This window comes from Drosophila melanogaster, chromosome 2L (genome assembly GCF_000001215.4).
Source record: "Drosophila melanogaster chromosome 2L".
In the NCBI taxonomy this organism is placed as follows: Eukaryota; Metazoa; Arthropoda; class Insecta; order Diptera; family Drosophilidae; genus Drosophila; species Drosophila melanogaster.
The window spans coordinates 9415719-9437235 of NT_033779.5; the positions used below are offsets into that span (position 1 = coordinate 9415719).

The 21517-nt window shown below is 41.7% G+C and overlaps 7 protein-coding genes across 13 annotated transcripts; 6 read left to right on the plus strand and 1 right to left on the minus strand.

Moving 5' to 3' along the window:
• The first annotated feature begins 869 nt into the window (after positions 1-869).
• On the plus strand, positions 870-10624 carry Mco1 (Multicopper oxidase 1). Of its 3 annotated transcripts, none has more exons than NM_001201825.2 (5): positions 870-936; positions 4805-5160; positions 7575-7756; positions 7827-9911; positions 9978-10624. In NM_001201825.2, exons 2-5 carry the CDS (start codon positions 4953-4955, stop codon positions 10380-10382), a joined length of 2880 nt encoding a protein of 959 aa, NP_001188754.1. In that variant the 5' UTR covers positions 870-936; positions 4805-4952; the 3' UTR covers positions 10383-10624. The 3 variants fall into 3 exon arrangements, with proteins under 3 accessions (NP_001188754.1, NP_001188755.1, NP_609287.3); NM_001201826.2 differs by having other exon boundaries at positions 870-924; NM_135443.5 differs by having other exon boundaries at positions 870-904.
• A 441-nt stretch (positions 10625-11065) lies between these two features.
• Fbp2 (Fat body protein 2) lies at positions 11066-12199 on the plus strand. 3 transcript variants are annotated; one of them, NM_001298848.1, is made up of 2 exons: positions 11066-11540; positions 11601-12199. In NM_001298848.1, the coding sequence occupies exons 1-2, from the start codon at positions 11217-11219 to the stop codon at positions 12045-12047; spliced, it is 771 nt and encodes a 256-aa protein (NP_001285777.1). In that variant the 5' UTR covers positions 11066-11216; the 3' UTR covers positions 12048-12199. The 3 variants fall into 3 exon arrangements, with proteins under 3 accessions (NP_001285777.1, NP_523522.1, NP_001285778.1); NM_078798.4 differs by having other exon boundaries at positions 11142-11540; positions 11601-12117; NM_001298849.1 differs by having other exon boundaries at positions 11153-11540; positions 11601-12083.
• Positions 12152-13022, plus strand: CG42847 (uncharacterized protein). The gene is made up of 2 exons (NM_001201827.2): positions 12152-12677; positions 12732-13022. The coding sequence occupies exons 1-2, from the start codon at positions 12305-12307 to the stop codon at positions 12782-12784; spliced, it is 426 nt and encodes a 141-aa protein (NP_001188756.1). The 5' UTR covers positions 12152-12304; the 3' UTR covers positions 12785-13022.
• On the minus strand, positions 12951-15334 carry FucTB (alpha1,3-fucosyltransferase B). 3 transcript variants are annotated; one of them, NM_001298850.1, is made up of 4 exons: positions 14979-15334; positions 14305-14711; positions 13694-13871; positions 12951-13627 (listed from the first exon to the last, which is right to left on the minus strand). In NM_001298850.1, exons 1-4 carry the CDS (start codon positions 15210-15212, stop codon positions 13112-13114), a joined length of 1335 nt encoding a protein of 444 aa, NP_001285779.1. In that variant the 5' UTR covers positions 15213-15334; the 3' UTR covers positions 12951-13111. The 3 variants fall into 3 exon arrangements, with proteins under 3 accessions (NP_001285779.1, NP_609288.4, NP_001285780.1); NM_135444.5 differs by having other exon boundaries at positions 13053-13627; NM_001298851.1 differs by lacking the exons at positions 14305-14711; positions 14979-15334 and having other exon boundaries at positions 13053-13627; positions 13694-14282.
• A 352-nt stretch (positions 15335-15686) lies between these two features.
• Positions 15687-19623, plus strand: scat (scattered). The gene is made up of 2 exons (NM_080166.4): positions 15687-16183; positions 16563-19623. Exons 1-2 carry the CDS (start codon positions 15996-15998, stop codon positions 19195-19197), a joined length of 2823 nt encoding a protein of 940 aa, NP_524905.1. The 5' UTR covers positions 15687-15995; the 3' UTR covers positions 19198-19623.
• A 57-nt stretch (positions 19624-19680) lies between these two features.
• On the plus strand, positions 19681-21124 carry CG3769 (uncharacterized protein). Its single transcript, NM_135445.3, has 2 exons — positions 19681-19995; positions 20107-21124. The coding sequence occupies exons 1-2, from the start codon at positions 19792-19794 to the stop codon at positions 21007-21009; spliced, it is 1107 nt and encodes a 368-aa protein (NP_609289.1). The 5' UTR covers positions 19681-19791; the 3' UTR covers positions 21010-21124.
• RpS28-like (Ribosomal protein S28-like) lies at positions 21086-21509 on the plus strand. The gene is made up of 2 exons (NM_001103662.3): positions 21086-21151; positions 21211-21509. The coding sequence occupies exon 2, from the start codon at positions 21235-21237 to the stop codon at positions 21463-21465; it is 231 nt and encodes a 76-aa protein (NP_001097132.1). The 5' UTR covers positions 21086-21151; positions 21211-21234; the 3' UTR covers positions 21466-21509.
• Positions 21510-21517: the final 8 nt, after the last annotated feature.

The following is a 21517-nucleotide window of genomic DNA, read 5'->3' on the forward strand; positions in this document are numbered from 1 at the left end:
ACATTGATATGCAAATGGTATTGAGCCCTTATCTTATAAAATATTTAATAAAATTCTCAAAAAATCTGTTTATAATTGAAAAAAATGGAAATTTCCACGCAAGCAAATTTGCTAAAATATATATGAATATACCAAGTTCAACAAACTGCGCAAGCATGCTGAAAATATCGTCGACACCAATCGTTGAATTAATATTCTATTTAACGGCGGTGGCAATATCAGGTAGCAATCAACTCCAATTCAAGTAGCACTCTGGTGAAAAATCCAGTTTCCTCACCGTGACAACTACATTCCAATAATAGTTGCGTGCTAATTAAAAAATCAGAAAAAAAAAACCCAATCAAAACGAACAAGCGCAGAGCAGCGCAACCAGCGGTAGTTCAAATTAAAGAATCAATGCAAATATGCTGGACAGATTTTAATAAATGCAAAGATCGACATTATCTTCCGAAAAATGTGGAGTACCACCAGGTAATACGTAGACGTAGAGAAATGTGTCGAATTCTAATCAAGACACGGAAGAAGCAAGACGTCGGCAGCTTCTGAGAGGAGCTCTTAACATTTGGCCAATCAACGGAGATAACCGCACGAGATCTCTGTTAGCCGAATGCCTAGTACCGAGTTGTTAACATGGCCAACAACTGGCGGGTTAATTACGACGACGGAAGCGCGCGCACACGCTGTGCCTCTCTTACGATCGCCCACCTGGCTCTCTCTCTCTCTTAGCCGATCGTTTCGGGCCGTTATCACCTGCCGAAGCGGTCGCAACGAGCGGGCCAAAAGGGTCGAACTGGGCTAAAATCACACTCAGTTTTAGCGCGTTTTCTTCGGCGCGCCGTTGGCTATCTTCAAAAGCGACTTAGTTGCATTCGAATCGCGTTAGTTGTGGTTTAAACGGCAAACGGTGCGCATCTCTAGCAGATGGTTAATATAACGGCAAGAAGATATCCCTAGTTTTTCTAAGGACTTTGCACCTGTTTTCCTTGAGTGATTGGGTTCCGAACGAAATACAAACCAGACCCTAATCTGTAGGCAATAAAATTCGGTCGCGTCGGTTCTAAGCAAATAGTATTTTGTGATATCACCATAATGCCCAGAGTCGTGTGATAAGTGAATTAAGTTGCTGGGATAAAACGGCCAGCGAGCCCGAACTTCATCGCACACTGACTAACACAATTCACGTAGCCCATAAATGTTTTAAGTGTATTCCATAAACATTTTATAAACTGAAACTTTGATATAACACAATCGTAACACTGATGAAAATTGTGGCGTAGTCTTGCTATCGGAATATGAAATCATTGCATTTTATTGAGGTGTTTTCAAAATATCGACAGAGGTAGTTGCCCCTTGAAGGAATTTGCTTGATTGGCAAATGAGATCTAATTTATGTTATAAGATTAACACCACTTTTTGATTATCCTTGCGCTGGTTTTAATAAGTGTTTGTTTCGCTTCTTGTTTCAACAAACAATGGGTAACTTCCATTCGACGCCTCAACAGTTTCCACTTCCTCCACCTCTTGACCATTTACAAACGGCCTTGACATTGGGAAGACCAACATAAATTGTTTCTTGACTGGTCAGGCATAGCAACACGAAAAATAATTGCTCCATTCATTTACCCGTAGAGATTCTAATCAACAACAAGAAAAGGCCCTCAAGATTAATCTTTGAAATACATCATGATTCGCAATTCATAAATTAATGTCGAATGTATTTTTTTTTTTTTGTTTCTTAATAATTTCAAGCAAATACAAAAAGGTTTGGGCTTTTGTTTTCCATTTTTTTTTCATTTTTTCAAGTCGGCACGTAGCTCGCTGCGAGCAATGAACAAAGTTTGTTTTGATTTCGTTTTTTGTTTTGCTTGTGGCTTGTTACTAAAAATAGCTGGGAAAAGACTGGTTAGCCGGGCAAACCGGCTGACCATGGCTTGGAATTGGAATTGGAAGCGTATTGGCAAGAACCCGGCTCAAAGTTCATGTATGGGGGTTTTCCCAGGGAGAAAACGGGAACACCAATTGGCCATCATCGTAACGCCGGACCTAAGATAAGCCGATTAAAAATCTTCCATTCCATCTCCGCTTTTGCCATGATTTTATCGCATTTCACTCGTCGTTCGTTGCCTACCCCAACAAACTATATATATGGCCAACAATATGATCGAAAATGCGGTCAAGCAGCTGGCACAGCATCAGCTAATTGCTGTCAAAATATGTGGACGAGCTCGCATAAAAAGGGTCTTAAATAAATCAAAGCAAATTACAATAAACAAGCCTGATAATTATATGTAAAAACGTGAAGCGAAAAACACTTTGGGCATTATGCAACTTTTTACGAACGTGTGATTTGGTAGTACCTTTCCATACAGCAACAAAATACCACACAAAATTCCGAGGCAAAAAATTATAAAAGCAAACTTTGCATAACATCGTTTTCTGATTGATTGCCAGAGAAATTTCATTTTGGTAGAAAGAAATTGGCCATCAAATAAATGAACAATAAAACTTAATCTGATTAACTTTAGTGAAGGGTAAAAAAAAGGGACATTCTGTTGTGGCATTCAGAAATGAAAGACTTGGAAAAATAATACCATTGATTGAGAGTGTCTAAATCTGTCAAGTGCTTAGTTTATATTTAAATAAAAAAATATTTTAAAATATTTAATAATTAATTAATTGGGAATTCTGTACTTAGGTTTCGTCACCTAATGTTTTCATTGTTCTAGTTTCTCAAGATCTAAAATGTAAATTTGTGTGGAGATCTCCAGATATCGTAGTCATTCAAGTGGAACAGAAACCCTACGTAGGCTTAAATGAAATATGCAAAAAGAATATATAAATATCAATGAAGTCATCAAAAGTGAAAAGATTAAAATTACATTTCTAGTTGTATGTTTTCCGGGAATACCCCTGTGGGATTTTATTGATAGCTCGAATCAAATCAAAGCCTTTAGCCCATATGAGTAATCGGTGATTCCACGTGACTTTTGCACTTCAGAAACCAAGAGGCATGTTAATTAAAGTGATTGTACACTTGTCAAAAAGAACCAGACAGATCTATCCTTTGACTCATATCCAATAAATACCGATCAGATCCATTTAAGATTTGTAATTATAAATAAGTGAGTTAGTGCGAAGCATCGAGCATCCAACATCGAAAAGATAATATTGAAAGTTGATTTACTGCTCATTTGGCTGAGCCAAGACTTCATCACTAATTAATCTTTTAGTTCCGGCTAGCAGCAGAGTTTATTAAAAAATGTTATGGCTCATTAAATGATTAGATCTTTTTAATAGGTTTTTAATTTTGGGGATTCTTATGTTGTTTTTGCTTTGTCTTAAATAAAGTGCCACGTAGCAGGGTACTTAGTTCCTAATTAACGGAAGTGCGTTAGGTCCTGTTGGCCCCTAAGGTACTCGCAGCACATAAATCTTTAAGATGCTTTAAGTGTTGCCAAAAAGACCGAAGTGGATAGACAATGAAGGCAGTTCTGTACATATTTCATTGACTTACGACAAGTATGAATGCTCTATAAAAGTATTAAAGTAAGATTGAAATATAAGCCTGAATAATATGAATAATTAAACAAATAAAAAGAATATATAAATATTATTAGCTTGAAAAAAACCATTTGAAGGTTGCAATAAAATCCATTTTGAGGGATAATTTCCGCATTGAGCATTCTGCCAAGAAAATTGGAGCAAAAAAACACCTCTTGATGTATATGAAAAATGTCTTGAGTCATTTTTTTTCGTATTTTCCACCCCGCAACTGTTTGTGCTTTTCTTATGCTTTTCATAATTTATGCGCAGTTTTCTTTATGTGTGAGGCTCCAACGGACTTTGGCTTCTGGACAGCGGACCCACTGGCGGACGTGAGCTTTTGCCTCTGTGTGTGTGTGCGTGTGTATGTGTCTGCGTGTGTGTGTGAGTGCTTAAGGAACAGCGTGCTAATTAATTAAATTCGTACGTGCTTTGTGAGTGTGTGTGACTGTCTTGAGTTGAGCCGGCGAATCAACTAGCTGGCCATGTGCTGATAGGACCAAAAGCAATAGCAACCAGTCGCCCAGCACCACAGAGCGTATGAGTGATATTTACAGTCGGGCCGTAAATCATACTTAACTTAATATACAATATATACCCTCATATGTTTGCCCTTTTGGGCCATGTGCGTGCTCCATTCTTTCGGGCGACGAGGTCAATACAGGATGCCAGGCTAATGTGGTTATAGGGTTAGAGAATATTTCCATTGATTGCTTTTGGCAATAACAAGGAAAACATCATTTGTGTAATTGTTAGTGTTTATTAGATGAAATTCGATTAAGCAACGAAATGAATAAGGATTGAATGGAAATAACTAAAAGCTCTAAAATATAATCAATTTATTGTAAATGCATTAAAGTGCTGTGTTTATATCAAATAAAACAACTAGTGTTTAAATTTATAAAAAAAATTAATATTTAAAAACATTAAAATATTTGAATTCGTTTAAACTTTTAACTTACCTTGAAACGGGGCAACGCTTTCTTCTTGCCATATGCATACATCAGAATTGACTTCAATAAAAAATGATATAACATCTTCACCACCAGACCAACTCGTTTATTATTAACAATCAACAAGACCATCTGCCGAGCAAGACAAATTCAATTGGGCAATAAGATAAATGTACTCCAATAAAATTAGAATTTAAATGCTAGAGTCACCAGCTGAATAAATACATATAATAACAATATTAAGTGTAATTGAAGCCACAATTTGTACTAATTATAGTCAATGGCTATTTCATACGTCCCATTTGCAGGCAATTTGTGGTAAAAATCAACAACAACTTCCGCATAACCATACAAAGTAGCACCAAAAATATTCAATAAAAGACAAGCGAAGCCAACAAAAAAAAAATCCAGCCAGCAACAATTGGGATAAAAACCAAAACAATAACCTCAAATTGAATGAGCGTAAGCCATAATTATGACCAAATGAGCCAGCCAACAAACACAACAACAACGCAAACAAAAGCATCGAAAAGGCCAAGCAGATTCAACAGCAAAATGCCGGTTGTCAACAGCAGATTAGCAGAGTTAGCTCGGATAACAGTACTCTTAACAGCACTGCTTGTGAGCTACGCCAGTGGCTTGCAAACTGTAGGCGAATCAGCAGGTGAGTTGATGCAGTAAATATAAAACAAACCAAACAAATTTATTATATTTAAATATTAAAGAAAATGTAAAAAGAGAGCCGAAATGATATAAATTTTTTAGACACATTGCTGAATAAATATATATTTTCCTGATTTTTATTTATAATTGATAAACTTATTTAAATTTTGTACAAAACGGTCTTAGACAAATTTATTGGATATACTATCCGTATGTATATTTTAAATTCATATTTTTAACCCTACTAAAGCAAGCTTTTTGTGACTTATTGTTTGAAAATTACCCACGACTACCATTTATGTCCATTACACTTGAGGCCCATGTTAAGCGTCAGAAGCTTCACGTGGCAATTAACGCCCAGCGACCTTGGCCAAATTAATGCCTACATAAGCATTAACACCAAGCCAAAATGAAGTGAACATGCAAGTGTATTTCCTTTAGACAATGTAAACAACGATTGCCACTTATATGCGAAAAATAAGTATCTGCCCACCTGGCATGTGAATTTGCGTAAGTCCGGCAAATAATCAAGCGAGTGCTTGATGGTTAAAACAAATGTCGGCTGGCAGGTAGGCAGGCAGGCAGGCAGGCAATCATAATAATGGCCATAACGAGCCAATAAACGATGCAGCCCATCGCCGCTGCCCCCACCCCTCACACACACACACACACACACTCACTCGCCGAAAAGCAGTCAATAAACGCGGCCTTAATGCTCAACTGACAGACATCCGCCTAACGGAGTTGGCTATATGTGCGATGTACGTGCAGCAGTCGTATATACTCGCAGTATAATTTATATGCCAAACAGCTGCTGACATCGCCCAGTCTCCCTTTTCTCCTGGAAAAATGAGCAAAATATAAGGAATCCCAAACACAGGATCTGGATGAGCCGAAGTCCCATTTGCCTAGAGCTCATATTTCACTCCACGGCAAAACTGTTGATTCATTCATGAATAATGGGTTTTCTTATTAAAGTGGTTTTAAAGTCGGTCTTCGAATTGAACAGCATTTATGTACCTATAAATCATCAAGCAAAACACCTAAAAATTAGCAGATAACATTTTGAATGATTTATTAAACTAGATTGACAGCTTGCGAACTTCAGATTGTAATAAATTAAAATGGTGTTAGGTGATGACAGCAATTACACGACAGCAATCCCGAATTTGAAATTGTTATTTAATATCACACTTCTTTAATTTTCAAAAGAGTGCTTCTTGGAAACTGAACAGACTTATCAGCTTATCTGGTATTTAATCACAATGCCGTGTCGTAAAGTCAATTGTTTTTTAATGTGAGTGTATTTTTAGCAGTGATTTTCCGATTGCCTATGGCCATTGTTTTCATTGCTACGCTGTGTTGATTAGAACTACGAAATATTTTCCTTTTGTTAAACTTGGTTAAACCATTTTCATGACCAGAAATCTTTATGAGCCTATGAAGATTAACCGCATACTTGAAATATTCTATAGATTCGCCGACAATATCTAATAGCAAGCTCATGCTGAATCATTTCGCATTGGCGAAGGAAAAATTATAATCCACTACCTTATAGGCCAGGTTGTTCCCGTTGATCCGGATCTTGAAGGCATTTTATGTGCACTTTATTGCCTTCTTGAATGCCTAATTTACATACAACTGTCGACACTTGTCGATAATATTCATTCAATTTTGCTAGAGAATGTGAATCCAATTAAGTTGAAACTGTTGAAAGCAAATATTTATTAATAATTTCAGTAGACATAAGCTGACACATACTGTCAATTTAAAATAATTCATAACAAAAAAAAATAATTAAAACAAAATGTAATATTTAACAATAATTTAATTTATAATGCAATGCACACACTAAAAATATACCTGAAGAACCGGTTTGCCTTGTATTGTGAGAACTAAGTCATAACATCCATAGTAATTCTCACTTTCATTATTATTCGCACATGTCTACCAATATGTGATTCAGAGTTCAAGGCACCTGGGGCCAGACAATTAGCACACGTTGTGAACATTTATGAACTAATAATGGGTCTTTGAAATCAGAACATATGTGGGAATATCCAAGTGTGAAACTAAGCCATGCATTCAATTAAGTGAGCTATAAATTGCAAATCCCAGGCGCGTGATAAGCCGCGAAAAAAAAGACTAAAGAAAATGTTTTGTTCCTAAACTGTTTGTATTTGTTCGGCTTTCTTTGATTATGACCCCCAGTGAATTATATTTGCTAGAGATTAGGCAATTGTGTACCAGGGCAAACAAGAACAAAGCTGAATAAGACGTTGCACAAATTTTATCATGGAATGTTTTAAGTGTTACAAATCATTCCACTTATGTTATAATCCTTTAAAATTATATCAAACCCTTTGGAAATTGTGATTTATATTTCAATAAATTAAATATTGCATTTTTTCTTAGATGATAATACCATCTGCCTGTATCGAGAGTACAACACCACTTATCGAAAGGAGATTGGCGCAGTGTGGTTTGCCTCAAAGGATCCATGTTTGGTGTATTCCTGTGCAGCTGGTGTGGCCAAGGATCCACAGGCGCATATTGTGGCCACCCAAGTCGACTGCAATGAGTTCTACTGTGAAGTGGTAAGTGACCACTAAGTCCTATAACTATTGTACAATATTATCATCCTGTCCATGTGTCTTTGCATTGCAGGGTTCCGAGCTGCGTAGTGTCGAAGGCAGTTGCTGCGGGGAGTGTGTAAGGACTCACTGTCAACACAACCACACTCTGTATGCGGTGGGTGAATCATGGCACAATGATGCCGATTGCACGCTCATCGAATGTGGACGTCTGGATAATGGACAGATTGTAATGAATACATACAAGAGAAATTGTCCGGCTTTGACTGAAGATTGTCCAGCTTCAAGATTGGAGGAGCGAAACTGTTGTCCCTACTGCAGGCCCCTCCAAACGGCCAGGATTGAGGAGCTGCAGGACAATGTAGCGGAGAGCACGGATGATATTTGGACAGCCGAATGGTATCGAAACCATCCCTGCAATCGGGATTGTCAAGTGGGAGCCGAACCCATGACCTGTCGCTACAAGTTCGTGGTGGAATGGTACCAGACCTTTTCCAAAGCCTGCTACGATTGTCCACGGAATCTTACGGACTGCTCCCGACCACATTGTGTCATGGGCGATGGTTTAGAGCGGAGTATCACTGTGGTCAATCGTATGATGCCCGGGCCAGCGATTGAAGTCTGTGAGGGCGATGAAATAGTGGTCGATGTGAAGAATCATTTGTTGGGCGAAAGCACATCGATTCACTGGCATGGTCTGCACCAGAAGAAGACACCCTATATGGATGGTGTACCACACATCACTCAGTGTCCAATTACTCCACATGCGACCTTCAGGTATTCCTTTCCAGCCGATCTCTCCGGCACTCACTTCTGGCATTCGCACACTGGCATGCAGCGAGGTGATGGAGTTTTCGGTGCCTTAATCATCCGGAAACCAAAGACAGCCGAACCACACGGAGGACTCTACGACTTTGACCTCAGCGAGCATGTGATGATTGTCCAGGATTGGATACATGACACAGGTGCCAGCATATTTTCCTATCATCATCACTCCCGAGGTGATAATAAGCCCCACAATCTGCTCGTGAACGGCAAGGGACGTTACTATAATCGCATTTGGGCGGAAGCGAAGCAAGCTCATCGCAGAGCTGAGGAGAGAACTACCCAACCGGTGGAACCATTGCCCAAGTCCCAGGTGGACTTCGTTCAGACACTACCGAGACAAGCTCGATTGGCTAAAACTAATACAACCAAACTATTTCCCGTGAATTCCCGCCAAAAGAGGGGTAATTTAAATGAGATACCCTTGGAACTAGTTCCCCATCAGATTTACACAGTGAGAAGAGGTTTTCGTTATCGCTTCAGAATTATAAATGCGGAATATCTAAACTGTCCTATTGTGGTGTCTATTGACGGTCATAACTTGACAGCCATAAACTCGGATGGCTTTGATATTGAGGCAATGGACGTGGGCTCTATAGTTACCTATTCCGGTGAGCGATTTGATTTTGTACTAAATGCCAATCTCGAGGTTGGAAACTATTGGATTCGACTAAAGGGTTTGATGGACTGCAGCGAAGTCTTTACTTCCGCCTTTCAAGTGGCCATTCTTCGCTATGAGGGAGCTCCAGATGAAGAGCCTACTGCGGAATTGAGTTACGGCCACAAGGCTGAGGGCATTGAACTGAATGTGATGAACCGCGGTCCTGGTTACCCGGACACCAAAACCGTTGCAGAAATGAGGGCTCTGCCCATCTATGATCATGTCTCGGGCATCGATCACGATACACTGAAACCGGAAGCGGACTACAAGTTCTTCATCTACTACGATTTCTATACTAAGAATAATCCCGATTTTCACGATAAAGATCTTTATGCCATGGACATGGAGATGACCCAGCAGAATCGCCTATACACGCCTCAACTGAATCATATAACCTTAAATTTTCCTTCGCTAGCACTGCTACCTTCCAGGAGTCAGCTAAAGGACTCGGACTTCTGTAACGAAACGAGCTTAATGGATCAGGGTATCGATTGTCGCCAGGAGTTCTGCAAGTGTCATCATGTCCTGCAGGTTCCATTGGGCGCCGTGGTCGAGATGATCATCGTGGACGAGGGATTCCAATACTATGCCAATCATCCCTTTCATTTGCATGGAAACGCCTTCAGAGTCATGGGATTGGAGCGTTTGGGCGAAAATGTCACCGTTGAAATGGTTAGTAACTTTGTTCGAAGGAAATAAAAAATATTTATTTAACTTGTAACTATTTATATTCTCAAGATAAAACAACTGGATCAGTTCAATCTACTCAAGCGGAATCTGGACAATCCACCCGTGAAGGACACAGTTACTATTCCAGATGGAGGCTATACCATCATCAGATTCGAGGCCTCTAATCCGGGCTATTGGCTTTTCCATTGCCACATCGAATTCCATGCCGAGATCGGTATGGCTCTGGTCTTCAAAGTGGGTAACGACGATCAAATGGTTCCGGTGCCAGAGAACTTTCCCACCTGCGGCGATTATAATCCAGACTTAAGATCTGATGGAGGAACTACAGAAGATTCGGGATCCAGCAAGCCGATAACAGCTACTCCCCCAAATACAGGAGGCGGTGGATCGGGTCTGGAACCCACTTGGATTACATTGATGATTAGTTCCATGCTAGTGAAACTCTATCGATAAGAGCTGGCCTTCAAAAGAGAGCACAATCCAAACTTGCCAAACGAAATTTAGAGATTATTTATTGAAGAGTTGGAAAGATCGTGTAGATCAAATTGATTTTGATTGATGTAGAAATATATTTGTTTTCCGGCACCTGTACATATTCCATACAAAAATATTCGCATCGTTGTAGCATAAGCATCTGTGATTGTCTAAGAAAATGTTTAAATAAGTCATTTAAATAAATATCTAAATGTTTTTGTAAGATTTTTGGTGTTTCTAATGAAGAGGTAGAATCTTATAATCATGAGTGTAAAATTGCTCTCAAAGATATATATTGAAAAACAAATTTTAACTTTAATGTACATATATATAGAATTCCACAAAACGTAAAATAAATCTGTTTCAAATGTTCCTAATTATTGCAACAATTTATTCGGCAAATTCTACAATTTTATTGTATAATGAGGAACCCAGTCGAAATATTGATATTTCGTCAGGTGGCTGGAGATCAGATGAACCAGCCAACGACCTCGTCGTCGAAAGCTGTCTTATCTGGTCCCTTCTGGCAACAGCTGGCTACGGTCTTGTTGTCGTCTTTTCCAACTCAAAATATCAGGAATGGACAGGGACCTGATCTTCACCCGTTGACCCGATGAAGATAGCTGAAATTATGGCGATGTTATTGCAATCCGAATAAAGTCATCACATTAAATGCGCTGGACATCTGGAATCGGTGCATCTGTGGTGTTATATAAGAGCAGCCACCTACTAGCTTAACATCAGACAGAGTTAGTCACTCATCACATCACAATCCAAGCCACGTCAACCCCAAATAATTAACCCCAAGCAAAAATGTTTGACTGGACCGGTAAGAATGTTGTCTATGTGGGCAGCTTCAGCGGCATTGGATGGCAGATGATGATGCAGCTGATGCAGAAGGACATCAAGATGATGGGCATTATGCATCGCATGGAGAACGTTAAGATGATGAAGAAGCTGCAGGCCATTAATCCATCCGTGAAAGTGGTCTTCATGCAAATGAACCTCATGGAAAAGATGTCGATCGAACAGGCGATGAAGAAAATGGGTCAAATGATGGGACACATTGATGTGATGATCAATGGCGAGGGTGTCCTGCTCGACAAGGATGTGGAGACTACGATGGGCATGAATCTGGTAAGGAATAGATAATTAAATTATTGATTGGTATCTCAACTTCTAAATCCTTTCCCACAGACTGGCATGATCCAGTCGACGATGATGGCCATGCCCTACATGGACAAGACACAGATGGGCATGGGTGGCATGGTGGTTAACATGTCCTCTGTCTATGGCCTGGAACCCGCGCCCGCCTTTTCTGTCTACGCCGCTGCCATGCACGGCATCCTCGGATTCACCCGCTCCATGGGCGACAAGATGATCTACCAAAAGACCGGCGTCATGTTCATGGCCATGTGCCCGGGACTCACCAACAGCGAGATGATTATGAACCTGCGCGACAACGTTACCTGGCACCACTCCGAATCCATGGTGGAGGCCATCGAGAGCGCCAAGCGCCAAATGCCCGAGGAGGCAGCCATGCAAATGATCCACGCGATGGAGATGATGAAGAACGGCAGCATGTGGATTGTGAGCATGGGCCAGCTGAAGGAGGTTACGCCCACGATGCACTGGCAGATGTAAATGGCTTAGTTGAGCGATTATTTGTTAAATCATTTCAAAAAAAAAAATATATAAAAATATTAGGCCTCCCAGTTTGTTTCTTGTTCAATCTAGCTACCATTTACAAATATTTCTTATCTTATAACGATTCCGTGTAGAGAGTATAACTAAATACTTACAAAATTTTGTTTTCCATTGAGATCGTCTTATAAAAATATTTTTTATATAAATATTGGTTCAAAATTTGCAAGACTCGGCTTCTTACCAACAGATGTACCATGTCGAATTATAGGGTTACATATAAAAATCGATGCATTAGCTGTGGCGTCGAAGTACCAGTCCTTTCCACAAATGGATGCCATTTCAAAGTTCAGGACAAATTTAATTCTTGTGGCTCCAAAATAAGCAATCCTCGAAAACGGCCGAGTCAAATAAAAAGGCACAGGAATATTTCTCAAAGAAAGCTAAATAATGGTTTTAAATGGTCTTCATCATCTACGAAAAAACGATTCTATCCGTTAGTAAAGAAACAAAAATTGTTGATGTCCTCAGAGCCCTCTCATAAGGCTCTAATTTTAAGAGAGATGATTAGGTTAGGAAGAAAACCGAATCGAAAGTTCGAAAAGGCTGCGAGAAATAGTGTATTTCCGGGTAAGTAATCATAATGCAATTTAAACATATCATAACGAAAACTTTAATTCTTAGGCATCTGCCGTACGATATTGAAACTGCACCAGTATACTAATCTTGTACAGTAGAGATTACTGATGTCACAGATTCTTTTGAGATCAAAGTCCCCACCATATGGAATCATTTGGATGGATGGATCAATGGATGTAGATGAAATGGGTACATGCAGACATATATTTTTAGAAGAATCAATGGAAATTTAAGTATTTAAATATTTATTAAGCTAACGTACTTATATTGTGTACAACAGTTTTCAATTAAATGGAATAGGAAAATAAAGTCCTGGATGAGGTACATTTACATTGTAAATACCAGAAATGACAGCTTATTGTAAATAGTTTAATATACATTTATTATCACATGGTAAAGTCTGTATGATTGACGTATTTTTCGAATTAAGTATTTGAACTATTACTGCAATTGTTTCCCTCAATCCTCCGATTGAGCTCAGCATCAAACTCTGCGTCATTGAAACCGATGTCTCGACGGAAGAACTCATCGAGTACCTTAGCTTGGCACTGGCCTACCTCCATTGCGGCTCGCCAATCCGCGACATTTTGAGGAATTTTCTGACCCTCCATCTTAGCATACACCGGTTCCAGGGGACAATTGTAATGACGCAAGTCGGCCTTCACGTTCCTGGCAGTATTGATTACATGGTAGCACACTGCACACTCGAACTTCTCAAAGAGTGATGCTCCCGGAGAAGAATCGCCTATGTGGTACTGGCGCGTGACAAGGTTGTGGAGTAGCTTTTTGTTGGAAATGGGGTTACGCCGATTTAGTTTGTGTTGGCGGTACGAATTGTACAGCTTTTTGTTATCCGCCAACTTATTGAGATACTCTACCAATGCCTGAGGATTTTGAAAGTCGTTCACAAAAATTGCAGATTTATTATTCGGTTCCCAGTCCTGCAATATTTGTAGAATGTAATAAAAAAAAAATTGTGAAAATTATTATTTGAAATACGGACTTACTTTTATGGTGGGTGAGCCAAAGTAAATTGGAATAACTCCCATTATCAAAGGACGCCAAAACTTTTCGGTAATATAATCCGGACAGGCAGCGTTCTCAATGGCAATCATGAACTTGTATTCGGACAGGAAACGCAGCAACTCCGGTGAATATAAATTATTCAAGTAATCCTTCTGCAAGCTAAAACAAAATCAATAGGCATTGAACAATTTTTACGATTTCGATTGCAAATTAGATATTAGTGTTTTTCAGCTCGACATGAAGGGCATCCGCATCTTCCGTTGCTATCTTGGTCAGAATCATTTGAACTATTTTGAGACTCCATTATTGAATCGTCATCACAGAAAAGAGGTTCTTCTAGATCTTTATGATTTCCCTGACGACAGCAGCATTCTCTGGAAACGTTGCTCATTTGAGGCAGCGAGCCGTACAACTGCACCCAGCACTCTGAACAACAGACCTTGGGAAGCTCGTTGGCACTTGGTGATGTCATGATGGCAAAGGAATTTTAGAACGATAGTGTTTCACGTGATGTGTTTGTCACGCGTGTTTGTTATGAGTGTGTAAAATGTTTGGGATTATAAATAGGATACAAATGGAATAGCCTACTTGCCTCTCTGGCAGATCTCTATTCCGTAGGCAGCTGCCGTAGGAATCGATCGGAAGATGTTTCATCAGTTCCTTTACGTAGTCCTCCCTTCCAGACATCGTGTCGCAGTCGCTTTGGAGGAACACCACCGATGTGGATGGACGGTATCCGTACTTTGACTTGCCGTCAAACGTAACATAGTAATCCTTCGAAGTAAGCGCCTCGCCACTGGGCAAGTACATCGTAGTCAGCGGCAAGTTGCTGTAGCGGCTAAACGTGGATGTGAAATGGAAGTGGCGAAGGAACTCTTTATTGGACACAAAAGGGGTGTTCCTTGGTGATTCTTCATGCAGTAGGGCCCAGATTTGGTGCTCGTTCCGAGGCAGGGGAAAGTCTCCCGTCTTTATGTTTGAGCCGTAAAACAGGACGCCCTGTGAAAAATGTAAGAGACATTCCGTTATTATTATATCAAATTACAATGAATCTACAATTACATATCTTACTGAAGTAAGCGAATTTGTATCTGCAGTGCTATGCATTTCTCAGTCTAAGCTATGTGTTTACATATTTTTCAGAACTATGGTACAGTATCTCAAACAGTTGGAGCCCTATATTATTATTATTTTCAATCCAATTCTTATCATGTCTGCCGGATGTGAAACAAAAAGAAATCTAGACTTTTGGTTTTTGAAACGAACCCGGGCCCACGGACGGCGGCTCCGCTTGTTGGTGATGCGGCAAGTATGAATTCCGCACTGGCGCTGCACGTCGTAATTCCAGGACATATCCCTGGACCACCAGACCAGCTCCACAGGACTGTTGAACTTGATGTTTTCGTAGTTAATGATATTTTCCGACCAGAAGAACAATACGGTCGCCCCAACCATAAGCAGCGCAACCAGTGCAATTCCGTAACGTTGTGCCAGTCGCATGATTATCTTTGCAGTTCTTTGCTAGCTAGATAATCAAAATTATTCGCTGCACCACTTCGAAAAGATTCAAAAAGCCGGTGCGCCGCAATTTCGCTCGAGCGCCCCAATTTCGACTGTCAGTCGTCAGCTGATTTTGCTCAGATGTAGTGTTGGATAACGTTTGGTATTTTTGAGACACGATTTGCACGATACGATTGTATGCCAGGAAATGTATAAACATTTTTATTTAAAAAATAAAACAGTTCTGCCTGAATGTTTAATATAATTAAAACATATAATTATTATTCAACTTAAATTTTTAAAGCATAATTCTATTTATTTGATATTTTGTTTTTTAGATATTCAAATTACATTAATTATATTAACTAAACATATACTATATTTATTTTCTGTTAAAATTAATTACTTTCATATTTTAATTTCGAGCTGCTGGCATCGCGCGCTTGACCGTTTCCAGCCCTCGCCAGCTGCCATCCAGTCCGCCGCTGTTTTACAACACTGAACTTCGTCATAATATTGTTCCACTTACAATTGCTCAATTAAGCGACCGCAGAAGCAACAGAAACACCCATAAATCGGACGAAATGTGCCCATTCCAAGGCTAGAGAACGAACAGCCAATGAAAGTGGACTTATTGCGGAGCAACCAAAATGCAACATCTGGCAAGAGAGGCAGACGAGCGAAGGTAGAAAACAAACATTGACATAACACGTCAACGATTGGGAGCAGGTGAACCACCGGGGAAACCATACGGCGCGGCACTTTAAACGCAGAGCATGTGTTATGGCCACGACAAGATCCGCCGGAGGTGCCGCCACGTCCGTTGATACTGGACCGGCAGCAGGGAACTCGGGTATCAGAAAGCTATCGACGGCTAGCGTCGGTGGAATTGCCGGAGGAGTGGCGCCCAGCTGGCAGAGCTGCTACTACTGCACCCGGGAGCACTTTAAAAGCATCAGCGACTTCGTCAAGTGAGTGTCGTCCAAATCTTCCCATATAATAGAACTTTGAGCAGCCTTACGAGTCAATACCATTTTTATCTTAACTTTATATGCATGTATGAGTTAAAACGATAAATGCCAGGTAAATTGCACAGACAGGTAGAAATAATTAAAATTGTATAGCTGCAGTCGAACTCACAAACCTCGTTTAGAGGTGTTTTGTACGTAAGTTATATTTGGGATTGTCTAAAAGTGATTATACGGAAAACAATACAACTTCTATATATGTAATTTTAAAGATAATAGAATGTGTTGCAAATTCAATTGGAATTTAATAGAATATTGATTCATTAAAGTTACTCAGATCTTATAAAGCTGTTTTAATAAATGCTCTCATTACGCATTACAGTCACCTGCGAAATCGTCACTGTACCCGGGAGGGTGGCTCATTTGTGTGCCGCTATGGCTTCAATGGAGTATGTGCCTCGCTTCCACTGGACGGAGTCTCAGATCGCGATTACGACGCCCATGTCGCCAAGTACCATGTCAATCAGCACACGCGCGAAATGCCTCCCGAATGGGGAGTCTACTCGGCGGCCCAAAACCTGCCAGCGGTGCTCAACGATCCCTCGCGAGGAAAGCAGAGTAATCTGTTTACCAAAAAGTGGGGCGAGCATTTTGTGGAACGAAGTCATGTGCCCCCATCACCCCGATTGCCCGATATAACCCATGCGGATTTTACCGTGTATCTGGGCAGCATAGGGAAGCGATATCGTTGGCATGAGCGGCGGCAGCAACAACTGGAGCGTGATAAACCGCTGGAGAATGGAGCACAAGGAGCACCTGGACCGGGAACTGGTGGTCAGACACCAACACACTTGAGTTCTGTGCCCGAGATCTTTCTGAAATCACAACTGCAGCTTCATCATCCGGCAACCTTTAAGCAGGTATTTCCTAATTACATGCAAACATCGGCTTCCAGTCCGGAAAGTCATCAGCAAACTGGTCGTCAGCTGCAGGAACAGCTGAGTCACTACCTGGACATGGTGGAAGTTAAAATAGCGCAACAGGTATCGCAGAAATCGGCTGCGTTCTTTCACGCCATGACCACGCAGCACGCTATTCTGGCTGAGATGGAGCAGGCGGCCGACCAAGTACGTCAGTTGCGGGCAGCACTGGCCGAACTCCACAGCCACTCGGTTGTAGACAGCTTCAAAGTGCTGCGTTTCGCCCAAAGAAGACAGCACTATAACCTCACACTAGACAAACTCCGACTGATGGCCACCGTACACAAGACGCAACCGATGCTGCAGCTCCTACTGGGCACCCAGGACTATGTGGCAGCCTTGGATTTGATAGGCACCACGCAGGAAATACTTTCCGCCGAACTCCTTGGCATTCACTGCTTTAAGCATTTGCCTATGCAGCTTAGCGAAATGGAGAAGCTTATTGACAAAATGCTTACCACGGAATTCGAGCGCTATGCTGCCGCCGATCTAAATCGACCGTTAACGGATGCCCTCCGGGAAACCGACAGCGTTTGCGCCGAGGAGGATAAACTCGTAGCTATTGTGATGGGCCTGTTGCGCAAGCAGAACTTCTCCTTTGTCCAGGCTTACCAGCAAGAAGCAATCGCCACCATTCGAGCCATCATAAAACAGCTGCTGATTGAGGTTTTGGCACGGAGTGACAGCGATCAGGAGATCAGTTTAACGGGCCACGGAGAGCAAGCCTTGGAGCTCACCCTTCCCGAATGGATTGCTCTGCTCCAGCGCTCCAGCCAAGCTTTGGTTTCCATTCTCGAAAGAATTAAAACTGTAGTTGGTATAATGCAGCAAACAGCGGACGCAGCTGTGGGAGCCCAGGACGCAGTGAATCTGATAGATTCAGAAGCCTTTTTGAGTCCGGGACACCATGAGCAACTAAAAAACCAATTGCAACAACTGCTTCAAGCCGTCTGCCACTACTGCCATGAGCGTTGTGCCAACATTGTGTCCCCTCAGAGCCTGGAAAGGAGCTCAGCTAGCGAGCAAGAACTTTTCCAACTATCTGAGATTGTGGATCACTTTGGCGAGACAACAAGGAGCATTTGTGGAGTGGCCAGTGTGCCCCTCCAGCTGGCCCTCAAAGTCCAAGCCTCCCGATATGCTCAACGATTCCATTCTGAACGAAAGCAGAAGTTGTCCTTACTCCTGGATCAGGAGCGCTGGCGCCAAGTAGACATTCCGCACGAATTTCAGAGAATAATCGAACGTATGGCCGCCGGGGACTATGCCAAACCGGAGATGGGCAATCTGATAAGCAATGGAGCAGGCAACCCAGTGCTCTTGGTGGAAGGCAAACAACCGTACACGTTGGTCAGCGCTTCGCTAATGCTCATCCGAATGTTGTATGAGTACGGTTGTAGTGCACATCGGCTGCCATTGTTAGCCAGCTATCACGCCAGGAATGTGGTGGACCTGCTGCGCTGCTTCAACTCAAGAAGCTGCCAACTAATTATCGGAGCAGGAGCAATGCGAGTTGCTGGGCTAAAAACCATAACGAGCACCAACCTGGCTCTGGTTTCGCGAGCACTGCAACTAGTTCTATGGCTACTGCCCAAGCTGAAAGAGCATTTCCAAGCGATGAGCGGATACGAAACTATCGAGCGGGACTACCAGGGTCACATCAAGGAGATCGAGAATAAAATACACGGAATTGTATCCGAGAGATTGGCAGCTCAACTGGATGCCTGGGAAGCCAGACCACCTATACCTTCTCAGACATTCCGTCACATCTCGCGTCACCTGGTGAAACTTCACGAGGCCATCGCCGGTGTGCTGCCGGAGGCACAGATACACGAAATCTACGGCGTTGTTCATCGAAACTTTAAAGACAAGCTGCGGGAACAACTGCTCAAGTTGAATGTGAACAACAATGGGGGTCCGCAGCACGGGGTGGTGACATCAGAGCTGACCTTCTACATGGAGACGCTGCGCACACTGAAAGCCCTGCCCGCCGAGCAGCTAGACAACGGGATTCTGGAGGAGATCTGGCTCTACTGAGCATTCCGAAGTATTCCATATGGTTGCCGCGGAAATCCTCCGACCGCCCAGCCTAGTTCGTCTTCATTGTTTGTTATCCTTGTTTTATTTATACAATACCGATTGTCGCGTCCAGTTCAGTCTATCTTGTTTGCCGCTGTACATTGCTTGTACTTTTATGTTCCGCCCTATAGCAAAAGGAAATTGGAAATGTATCTCTTTTGTTGCGCACTTTTTTAACACTTAAGCTTAAAGTCGATGGAAGGCTTATGATTAAAGAATAGAAAATAATCAACAAATTTCAATGCGTACAAATCAATGGCGGTAAACGATTCCCTTGTTCCTTTAGTATTATTATCGTTAGCTGGATTTCTATTTGGAATATATATATTTTTTAATGTTTAATTTAATCAGATGACAACCAATAAATAAAGGAAATCCAAAATTAAAGCTATCCTTTATGTTCAAATGTATATTCAAATTTATGCAACTTAGGGGTGAAAGTAACGGTCAGTTTGATATTGCCTAGAGTTGCCACTCAGTCGCAGTTGCTAGTAGCAACCGTTTTAAATGCAAAACAAACCGCAGTAGTTTAGTTTATGCCCTTTTCCTGCGATGCGCTTGCCGCTAATCTTTCATAGCCTGCACCAGCGTCTTCAAAAAATGTTTGTAAAGAGAACTGAGGGCGGCGAAAGTGCCACGCCCAGCATTCAGGACATCGCCGGTCGACTGGCGGAGGAGCAGCAGCGGCTTCGCCAATTGGAGGCCACAACGACTCCCAAAGAGCGGACAATTCTTGTCTTGGGAAGCAAGTGTGTGGTAAGCAATGGATCCAACTTATAAATCCACGTAAAATCATATTCCAAAAAAGTTATACACTAAAAATCTACAAACCCCTTTTTAAAAATATTATATTTTTTATTATTTAAGGGTAAGACGACGGCCATTAATAAGTTCTTTGATCGCGAGGAACACGCAACGCGGCCAACTCTAGCACTGGAGTACAGCTTTGGACGACGGATTGGCAGTGGAAAGTCACCGCAGGTGATGAACGTTTGGGAACTGGGCTCCCTGGACAATGCCGAGCAATTGCTGGAAGTACCAATGCGGACACATGGTTTGCAGCAACTAGCCGTCATCCTTATGCTAGATCTCTCCCAGCCACAGCGATTTTGGACGGATTTGGAGTGCGCATACAAGGGACTGAGGGATACGGCGCAGCAGATGATGGAGAAGGTAACACCGGAGCTTAGGGAAATCCTCGAACAGCGAACAGTGGAGCGAGTGGGTCAGCAGAACAAAGATTCGGAAAAACTAGACCCTCTGCCCTTTCCAGTGATAATTGTCGGTGGGAAGTACGATGTGTTTTCTGGTTTCGATCCTATTATCAGGAAGCACACCTGCCGCTGCTTGCGATCGATGGCCCACCTCATAGGTGGCGCATTGCTGTTCTATTCCCAGAAGATGCCCAAGTTGGCCAAGGTCCTGAGGGACACCATTTGTCACTTGGGATTTGGCAGTCCTGCTCATCCGTTCCGCTCTCATGTCGTGGACTTCAATGAACCACTGTGCATTTGGTTTGGAACGGACAGTTGGTCGAAAATTGGTGATACTGGCGCCCAAAGTGTGGAGCGAATTGGAGCCACATTCGGAATGGAAGTACCGCAGCTGCAGCTAGAGAAGCAGAAGCTAAAAGAAACCACCGATCCGGCCAAGGACCCTGGTTTCAAGGAGTTAGTCATCGATGAGATCCGATCGCAGAAGAACGAGGAACTCGCAGGATTAATGAGGGATGTCTTGCTGCGCGGAAAGTTCGAAAGTGTTCAAACTTAATAAGCGGCTGGGATTAAGCAAAGATGTACCTCAAAGTATTCTAAAATATCCAAAACAAAACTGTCATTTGATATTGTAAGTTACATACCCCTAAATTAAATGTTTAGAAAGCTGTACTTTTAGTGTCTGGAGTTCATTTTAGGTCTGAAAGTTAAAATTCGAAAAAAATTCAGCATTAAATTTATCAATTTATTACCACAGCTAGTTTGACTTTAGTCAAAAAATATGCCCCAACCTGTCGCTTCCAAGGCTCGTGTCATAAAAATTCTCAATCGGATTGGAGCCCGAGGCATTCTAACCGAAGTTCGTGTGCAGCTGGTCGATCAACCCAAGATGCAATTCATGCGGACGGTCAAGGGACCTGTGCGTCTGGGAGATATCGTGGATTTCGAGGACACTGAGTTGACATGGCAATCTTCGAGCAGGAGCAATAGCAATTTTGAAGATATATGCTAGGTGAATGCAGAATAAATAAAATTGAGAAAAAATACCTAACTGCGAAAATCAG